This window comes from Camponotus vicinus, unplaced genomic scaffold (genome assembly GCF_025532165.1).
Source record: "Camponotus vicinus isolate PSW18456_S1 unplaced genomic scaffold, iyCamVici1.0 SCAF_7, whole genome shotgun sequence".
Lineage (NCBI taxonomy): Eukaryota > Metazoa > Arthropoda > Insecta > Hymenoptera > Formicidae > Camponotus > Camponotus vicinus.
The window spans coordinates 17,735,766-17,745,830 of NW_028141979.1; the positions used below are offsets into that span (position 1 = coordinate 17,735,766).

The window sequence follows — 10,065 nt, forward strand, 5'->3', positions numbered from 1 at the left end:
GGCATGTTCAATAACGTTTCGAGTGCGTATTTGCGACTCGTTATACAATTCTTCAGCACGATTATGTGTTTGCAATAAAGGAGTCATTAAAAATTGTGTACAAGGATATCCATTATCTCCTAGTAAGATTCCATCTTGCATTTCGCCCTGAACAAATCTGGCACGCAACCAAGCATCAAAAATTGTAGCATCGTGAGTTGAACCCATCGAGCTACTATGTCTTAAAATTGCAATTTACTGTTACACACAGCTTGCACATTAATAGTGAAAATACCTTTTCTGTTTCGAAAAACTTCTGCCTCTTCTCCGCCTAAATAAATTATAAAAATACACATATTTACAATAATTATAAAATTATTAAAACATAATTTATATAATAATAATATATAATAATGTTCTTTTTATTTTAATTAAAATATTAATTTGCATATCTAAATTCTACGATTTAGTTACTATACCTGGAGATTGAATTTTGACGTGTGAATTTTGACGGTGCAATCTATTGCACCGATGACACGTGGAAATTTAGCAATGTTGTAAAACTCTTGACGTGTTTCTTCTGTGTTTTCTGGAAAATGTATATGACGATGACATTCAGAAGCCAAAGCTATTGTTACTTTTTTTATAATTCTGCATGCAGTTGATTTATGAATTCCTGCAAAATCTGCTATAGCAATCTGAAAAGTTCCAGTTGCATAGTAACGCAACGTCAATAATAATTGATGTAATGGTGTTTGCATTGTTCCTAAAAAAATAAAAAAGGAATAAGTTTATTATATTATAATCAATTATATCTTATAATACAATTATAATAAATATTCTATTTATTTTACTTAATTGTACTTACCTCATTGTTCTTGTTTGTACTTTATCACGAATAATATCAACTATTCTAAGAACTGTTTCTTTACACAATCTAAATCATGCAATAAATTCGTTTCCATCATACATATTTAAAAGATCCGGTCGTGGTCGAACAGTATATGGTTTACGAATTAAAATTATTATATCATAATCTTCCTCATCATCTTCATGTTCAAAAAGTTCCGCATATACATCTAAAGCCATTTCTGTAGTAAGTAAAACAGAACCTAAAATATCACATTATTCTCAATAATACGTAAAACATAACCTAAGATTTTCACTTTACCTGAAACATAGAGGTCTTACTCGGTGGTTAGAGTACCGAGTAAAATTACCTCTTGGTAATAACAGTTTAACCCATAGGTAAACTTACCAACAGATGAAACAACAGTTATTGATATTTACCTAATGGGTAATTTTACACAGGTAAATTTACCAAGAAGTTGGAACAACCGGTCCTTAATCCTTTGGTTCACATCTTTGGCTTCGTTATTGTCATTAGTTATTACAGATCCCAGGTACTTAAACTCGGTGGTTTCTTCGAACTTATATTCTTCGAAAGCGACTTTTTGTCCTTTTTTCCTTCTTTTTCTAGATGTCACTAGTATTTTTGTTTTATCTTCATTGATCCATAGCCCAATTTCTTTTGCTCCCTTCTCCAGTTCATTGAATGTTTCTTTTATTCCTTCTAATGATCTTGCGAGACAGTTTATGTCGTCTGCATATCCTGCAATTTGTTTGGACTTGTGGCTCAAGTTCTGATTGACATGCTACTCTTATTTTTCTTATTACTCCTTCCAGGGTTAGGTTGAATAACATAGGAGCCGGGCATCGCCTTGCCTTAATCCCCTTTTTACTTCGAAATCTGTTCCTAGTTTCCCTTGGATTTTAATTACACTTCTTGATTTGTCTATGGCTGTTTTTTTGTTAACCTGACTAATTTTACCGGGATCCCTATATCTAGCATGGTAATTAATAAGCTCTCTCTTTCTACGATATCATATGCTTGCCTGAAATCTATAAATAATTGATATACATCGATGTTATACTCCCAACATTTTCTTAGTGTTTGTCGTACCGTGAACAGTTCATCTATTGTTGATCTATTTTGTCTGAAACCTGCTTGGTATTCTCCAATGATTTCCTCTGCATATGGCTCCATCCGTCTCTTAATGGCCGAAGTGAAAATCTTGTATGCTATATTTAGTAGGGTGATACCGCGGTAGTTGTTGCATTCAAATTTGTCCCCTTTTTTATGGATTGGACATATAATTCCCTCCTCCCAATTCGATGGGATAATTTTTTCTTCCCATATCTGTTATATTATTTTATGGAAAGCTTCGACCATTGCTTCATCTCCGTTTTTAATCAGTTCTTTTAACGGAGTAGTAAGACTAGGCGGGTTCTAACCCAAGGGCTCCGAGGGGGGGTGAGGTGCGACGGTGGAACCGCGGCGGGGGGGTGACGTCACGCGCGGGGGGTGACGTCACTCGCGGGGTAGGGGGGATCCGCGGAAAGAAGACGGTGGTGTGAGAAGGATAGCGCTACGTGTGGGAAAAGGATAGCGCTAAGTGTGTGAAGAGGACAGTGCGACAAGGATGGCATCAACGTGCGACAAGGATGACGCATTGTAAGATGGCGCATAGGTGGGAGAAGGACGACGCAAAGGTAAGTGAGCGAGTGATAGCGACGAGCATATGAAAGAGAGAGAACGATAGCGCGAAGAGAACGCATACGAAAGAGAACTATAATATCGCGAGACTTAGAACGATAATAGCACAAGACAACGCGTGCAAGAGAGAACGATATTGCAAGAGCAACGTGTGCGAGAGAGAACGATATCGCTATACTTATAACTAACGCGCGAGAGAGAACGCAACGAAGATATCGCGAGACTTACAACTAACGCGCGAGAGGGAGATAGCGCAAGGGATGGGAACGCAAGGAGAGGCGTGTAAATAATCACATTCTTTTCACAATTAAAATATAAAATTTATTTAAATGTGTGTGTAAATACATTTATGTGTGTGTGTGTGTGTCTAATAAAATAATATTTAATAATAATAATATAATAATAATATAATAAAAATATAATAATATATAAAATATAAAAAAATATATATATGGGGAGGGGCGATGCGCTGGGCTAAAGGGAGACCGCTCCTGGAACAGAAAAAGAGACATTTCATTAGTTTTTAATAATTTATTGTAAGATACTTTTGATGTAATATAAATCCCTAAAAAAATTAGCCTTTTAAAAAAAAGGTAAAAAAAGGTGCTAAGTCCGCGTAAAAAACAGTATATGTATTTGCAAAATAGTGTATTATTAACTGTAAAAAACTATTGTAAAAAACCTGTCTCCAAAATAGTGTTATTTTAAAACTGTAAAAAACTACTATAAAAAACCTATCTTCAAAATAGGATTTTTTTAATCTACAAAATAGTTATTTTAATCTGCACAAAATAGTGTTATTTTAAACCGTAAAAAATTGTTCTACAAATTATTTTAATTTTGTGTAAAATTGTATATCCTACAAAAATAATGATATCAAAAAAATTGCGCTAAGTGAAAATAAAAACTTATAAAAATATTTTAACCAAAAAAAGTTATACAAAATAGTTGTTTTAATTTTCTACATTATATCCTAGAAAAATGATGATATCCAAAAATTACGCTAATTGAAAATAAAAACTTAAAATATTTTAACTAAAAAAAATTGTACAAAATAATTGTTTTAATTTCCTACAAATAATATTAAAAAGTTGCGCCAACTGAATAAAAATTTTCACTATAAAATATACATTTCTTTTTTATTTCCAATATTAAAAGAAAAATGATATTAAATGAATTGTAATATATCTATTATAAAAAATCGTTGAAAATATGAACAATCATATACATTGCAATAATCATATGCATATATCCTGAAAAGTTTAATTAAAAAAAAAAAAGAAAATGATAATACAAAATACAAAATACAAAATTATTAAAAAAATTAAAAATTAGAAATTAATAAAAAAAAATAAAAATTTATTTAAAAATTAAAAATTAATACATATAAAAAAATTTTAGTTAAAAAACTTAGCGCTGCTACGTTGAATAATGTGCTAATGAAATTAGCAGCGCTAAGTTTTTTAACTAAAATTTTTTTATATGTATTAATTTTTAATTTTTGAATAAATTTTTATTTTTTTAAACATCTTTAAATAAATGAGCAAAGAACCCGCCACCACCCCCGTCATATTTCATTAAAATTCGACGGTCCTCTTTGCTTACTATATAGATATTCAGATCCTTCAAACTTCTTTGCTATTCTTATTGCAAAAATAACGGATAATTACAAATCAATATGTCATTAGAAATCTACATTTATTATTCACAATTAATACTTATAAATCCATTAATGAATAATCGTTGCTTTGCTTATCTAATTCATCATTGAATATATAAATGGAACGGAGAAAAAGTGAGTTATTTAATTCTATTTTTAATAGTAAGGAAAATAAAGACAAATTATCAAGAGACACGGTAGTGTTGGCAACTTACCTAAATATTTTTTCACAGTTCATAAATAATGCAGAATATGAAGCAGTCTTCACGAAATTATTGTTGATACATTACAACATTCTTTTATATGGGACTGATCGAAAGGGTTTTCTATCATTTTTATACAAATATTTTATAACTTATATTATACATTTACAGTTCCAGAAACGAAAAAGAACCAGCAACAATTAATGATAATGAAACTCACAAAAGGTAAGCAATGATTATTAATAATATCTATAAAGATATTTTATAATATAATTTATTATTTTATATATTTTATTTCAATCTTTTATTATAATCTTCTATTATAGATGTTTCACGCATGATACTGTTTAACTTTTATTTAAATGTCTTATTATAATTCATATATGTATTATACATACAAATACATATAATTACTCATCGCAATAACTAATGATTGTTATAATACATATATATTACTATATGTTGCATGCGCAATACAAATGCATTATAATAAAAAATTAAAATAGACCATTAAAATTAAAACTAACCATTAGTTGTTGCGATACGTAACTATATGTACTTCTGCGTATAACACATATATATGTCTTACAATAAAAGATTAAAATAAAGGTTAACCAAGTATTGTGTGTGCAACTCATATGCATTACAATAAGGATTAAAATAATAAAATATATAAAATAATAAAATATTATAAAATTTTTTATAGAAATGATAGATAACAATCTATTATTTCATTATAAAAATGTTTTATAATCTATTTTAATATTTTATTATCTTAATCTTTTATTATAATGCATATGTATTGCACACACAATACTTGGTTAACTTTTATTTTAACACTTTATTGTAATACATATATATAATAAAAATATAGAAATATATAATAAAAATAGATGACAAAGAATTAATTTTTATTTTAATCTTTTATTGTAATACATAATATAAAAATATTTTATATTGTACAATATATTTTATACATTTCTATTTTCAGATCTAACGAAAAGGAAAATGAAGAAAATCCTAAAAAGTAAGTGTAACACATTATATTATTAATACATATGCGTAAGAAATGATAGATAACAAGGGAATAAAAATTTATTTTACTATTTTTATTGTAATTCACTTATTGTAATTACTTATTTTTTATTGTAATTCATATTTGTGTTGCACACACAATACATATATGCATTACAATAAAAGATTAAAATGAAGATTAATCATTTATTATCTATCATTTCTACTATCATTTCTAAACATATTTTATAATATGTATTTTATATGTTTCCATTCTTTCAGAACCTACAATATGGAAGAAATGGAGCCAGAAATTGAATTGTCGTCCTTTTTACGTGTTGAGGCTGAAGCGGCTTTAAAAGAAAATATAATACTTAAAAAAAAAATACAAAAATTAATGGAAACACAAAAAGAATCGCCTCCACCAACGATGGCATCACTACCACCGCCACTGCCGCCGTCAACGTCGTCACCGCTGCCATCGCCGTCAGCGTCGTCACCGCTGCCACCGCCGCCGTTGTCACCGATAACGACAGCGGGGCAAGTAAGAGGTAAATAATTTTGAATTATATAATTGGCACGTTAATTATAAAGGAATCAGCTAAATGAATCAGCTATGTTAAAAGTTAATAAATCTATTACATTTTCAGATTTATGAATTTAACATTGCCCAAAGTATTTTTAGCCTTCTATAGAATTAAAATTTGTATTTTCATGAATTTTTGTGTCGTATAAATTATATTTTACAAAAGAAATTTTTAATTCACAAATAATTATTTTTATATTTTAAAAGGCTAAAAGTATTTTGCGTAATGTTAAATTCATGAATCTGAATGTACATATATTAAAATTAGATTTATTAACTTTCAATATAGTTAATCCGTGCAGTTCTTCTTTAAATATTATATTCAAATAAAATAACATTAAAATATTTCTTTTATTGTAGAACAACCGCGTGCACGATGGGCTAGAGCGGGACGATCGAGAGGACGAGGCCGAGGCCGAAGTTCCAATCCAAGAACCTCAGCCCGTTATAGAAATAATATTTTTAATTTTTATTAATATTTAAATGTGTATGCGTGTGCGTGTGTGTGCGTGCGTGTGTGTGTGTGTGTGTGTGTGTGTGTGTGTGTGTGTGTGTGTGTGTGCGTGTGTGTGTGTGTGTCATCATAACATAGAATATTTTTTATAAATGTGTCTTTTTGTTTTTTCTTTCTATGCTTTGCACAAACTACTTTTTATTTTTCATTTCCTTTTGCAAAGCATAAGCTATTTTTAATTTTGAAAATTTAAATATTCTACGTTATGATGATATAAAAATATGTTTGTATATGTGTACATGCGTGTGCGTGTGTGTATGTAATATCATCATAGCATAGAGTATTTATTTTTTCTTTCCATGCTTTTGCATAAACTACTTTTCATTTTTAATTTTCTTTCGCAAAGCATAAATTATTTTTAATTTTGAAATTTTGAATTTCAATATTCTATGTTATGATGATTTTTTCTTTCTATGCTTTTGCATAAACTACTTTTCATTTTTAATTTTCTTTCGCAAAGCATAAATTATTTTTAATTTTGAAATTTTGAATTTCAATATTCTATGTTATAATGATTATATCAATTGCAATAAAATGAGCATTATATTTTTTCAATGCCATTGCTAGAGCTATGATGACTATACCAGAACCACTACCTATTTCTAAACAAATCACAGGTTTCATCGCATGCAGAATGTCTAAATCTTCTTCCAAAGTATCTATTAAAAGATACGAATCCTCAGAAGGATCATAAACTGTCTTGAGTTCTTCATCTGATAAATTAACTACTGGAGTTTCCATAATTTATGATGAAAATTGTAAGAAATTTCTTTTATAAAACTTGCAAAGTAATCAATGTTAAGTAATAACAATCCGCTGCTTCAGCTCTATTTGACATATCCTATAACAAAGAGAATAGTTATGCATAAAAAATAATACTCTTCGCAACTTTTGTACGCAACTTGTAGTACATGATAGAAGCACAATTTTTTATAACATTCCAATAATTATATATGAAAATTGAAAATGATTTTCAAAATGCTCAAGAATTCTTGTAAAATAGGTAACAATAAGATATATATGTTGCTTGTGTAAGTAAATCGCAATTTTTTATCGTTACAATTCGATGAATAAACATATATTTTGCAATAAATAGTACGTACTGTGAAAGAAATATAAGAATAATAAATATACGTAAATTTGCAAGAAGAAACGCGAAAAATAAATGTTATTATTATTGCATGCGCGCTGAACAGAAAACTTGACGTCACCTTGTGGTGCGAATTCTCTCGTCCAGTTGATCCACCGTAGGTTTCAAGAGACTCATAAGACCTTCCGTTAATGCATCCGGCGTCGGATTTTCGCAAAAGTCATCTATCTTGTCGTCGATAGATGTATTGTCACTCGCTGTGTCCACGTCCATGTTATAGCTGTAGTGAAGTAGACACTACTGTGTCTCTTGATATATATATATATATATATATATATATAATCTGAAATAATAATATAGATACAATCTAATCTAAATATATAAATGTTATATGTATATTATTATTTTATATAATTACCTGAAGTGACACACTTAACCTTTTACAACATATTTATAAGCACCGTTAACGCCACAGAGCGCTACTAACGCTGCGTCGCGTGAATCACTGCTAGCGCATTCTTGTGGCAGACGTTGGAAACGTATTTCTGTATATTCTTTGTTACGTTAAGAGGAGTTGACGATGACTATGACGACGTTTCTTAATCGAAATTTTCACATTTCAGACTTTGCATCATGATATCTCCGTTTACAGAGCACGTAGCACAAAAATAAAAACACTTTTATTATTTAATTTAAACCTAAGCTATCGATTAATTCTACTAAGAACTCGATCCGTTGAGCGGTTATATGAGAAATAAAAATATCGAGTTATACTCTCAATCCGACTCGCGTAATAATACACGGAGTGCATTTTTTTGCTTACGCTGGGACTTAGCAAAGACACTACCGTGTCTCTTGACTGAAAGTTACTTACAATTTATGTTTCTTGAAAGAAGAGTTCGTTACGCGTCGTCGAATTCTCGCTCTGAGTAGGCAGCATATAATAAGGTTCCAGCAACTCCTCTCGTTACTCTTCTATACTAGGAGGTTCAGACGGTAAAAAATGTATCTTCCATATTTCCATACGGTCAGTATTATATACTATGATGGACATATTATCTACATCATATCCTTGCTTCTTGAGGGTACAGAACGTATGACAGTATTCCTGGTAACAATCCTTACAGTCTAGGACAGGTCTTATCACCGTTACCTCCGTACCGCAGTGACAGCACCTAAACGGTCCCTCGAAGAACCCGTGGAAATAATTATGCTGTAATGCATAATTTCGATCAAATCCGTACCGACAATCCTTGCAGTAGTGTCGGTTTCGACGTAGGTAGGACTCGGTCCAGAAACATTTTGTAATGTGTATTCTCGGGAGATCAGAGTGAAAGCGAGGATCGGACCTCGGTTTGTATGGTTTAGGAATACACATAATTTTGTTTCTTCTTTTCCCAAGACCAACGAAACACAGAACAACGAAAGAAATAATATTCTAATGCTGCAGACTCCTCTTCATTATATATCTTTTAATATCTTTTGTCTCATTCCAACTAGAGCATCACGTCTCATCTACCTCAGCATTTCTCTACATCTTTAGCGGAGCGTGTTGAGAAAAGTATAACTCAAAAAAGTTCTTATTCATATGGAAGGAAAGAATTAAAATCATAGATGGAATAAAAATAATTATTTATTGCACGCATCGTAAAGAATATCATTTACAGCACATATTAGTAATTCACAATCGATTAATGATTCGCTGTTAAAGACATCACTCTCGCGTATCGTTTTTACAGCATCGCATACAGTAGTAATATTGTTACGTAATACAGTTTCAAATTGTTTAAATTTTTCATTCACGAGATACGTATTCTCGCATAACCAATTGTGCATATGATCGATACAATTTTCAAAATTAAATAAATGTAATAATGTTTGTGGTTTCATGTACAAAGAATTTTCGCATAATGTGAGTTTTACAATTTTCGATTGATACATTTCGATCGATAAATCTCCAATCCTTAATGGGAGAGCAGTCGATTGTAAAAATTGTTCAACGTCTGCTTGCTTCTGCATCAACAAATTCCACGTTGAAAAAGGTAACACTATTTGATTGCCTCGATTATCGCCGAGAATCAGTTCCACATACGATACAGCTCCAACGCTTATCTCAATGTCCAAATACTTGTACGACGTTGGGGTTAGAGCGTATCTTCTTCCAAGTATGCGAGTCGCACGATGAGGCTGAATGCTATAAAAATATAAATAATTAGATCAATATTTAAAAAAATTATTAGGTGCGCAACTAAGTTCTCGCTGTTTTTTTTATGAAAATGCAACTTTATTGTGAAAAAATGGTTACAAATGAATCATTCAAAGTATTGCCCATCGCTAGCTACAACTTTTTCCCATCTTTCTGGCAGAGCTCGAATACCGTTACGGTAAAAGTGTTCATCTTTTGAGGCTATCCACGAATCAAGCCATTTTTTGATGTCTTCATATGAGCGGAACTGCTGATC

At 30.6% G+C, this 10,065-nt stretch overlaps 1 protein-coding gene and 1 long non-coding RNA gene across 2 annotated transcripts; one reads left to right on the forward strand and one right to left on the reverse strand.

Moving 5' to 3' along the window:
* Positions 1 to 4,068: 4,068 nt before the first annotated feature.
* Positions 4,069 to 5,828, forward strand: LOC145974805 (uncharacterized). The gene is made up of 3 exons (XR_014439804.1): positions 4,069 to 4,624; positions 5,391 to 5,426; positions 5,696 to 5,828. It is a non-coding gene; the product is annotated as an uncharacterized LOC145974805 (long non-coding RNA).
* Positions 5,304 to 8,241, reverse strand: LOC145974804 (SNAPIN protein homolog). The gene is made up of 3 exons (XM_083104829.1): positions 8,022 to 8,241; positions 7,725 to 7,946; positions 5,304 to 7,354 (listed from the first exon to the last, which is right to left on the reverse strand). The coding sequence occupies exons 2-3, from the start codon at positions 7,874 to 7,876 to the stop codon at positions 7,312 to 7,314; spliced, it is 195 nt and encodes a 64-aa protein (XP_082960955.1). The 5' UTR covers positions 7,877 to 7,946; positions 8,022 to 8,241; the 3' UTR covers positions 5,304 to 7,311.
* Between the last annotated feature and the right edge of the window lie 1,824 nt (positions 8,242 to 10,065).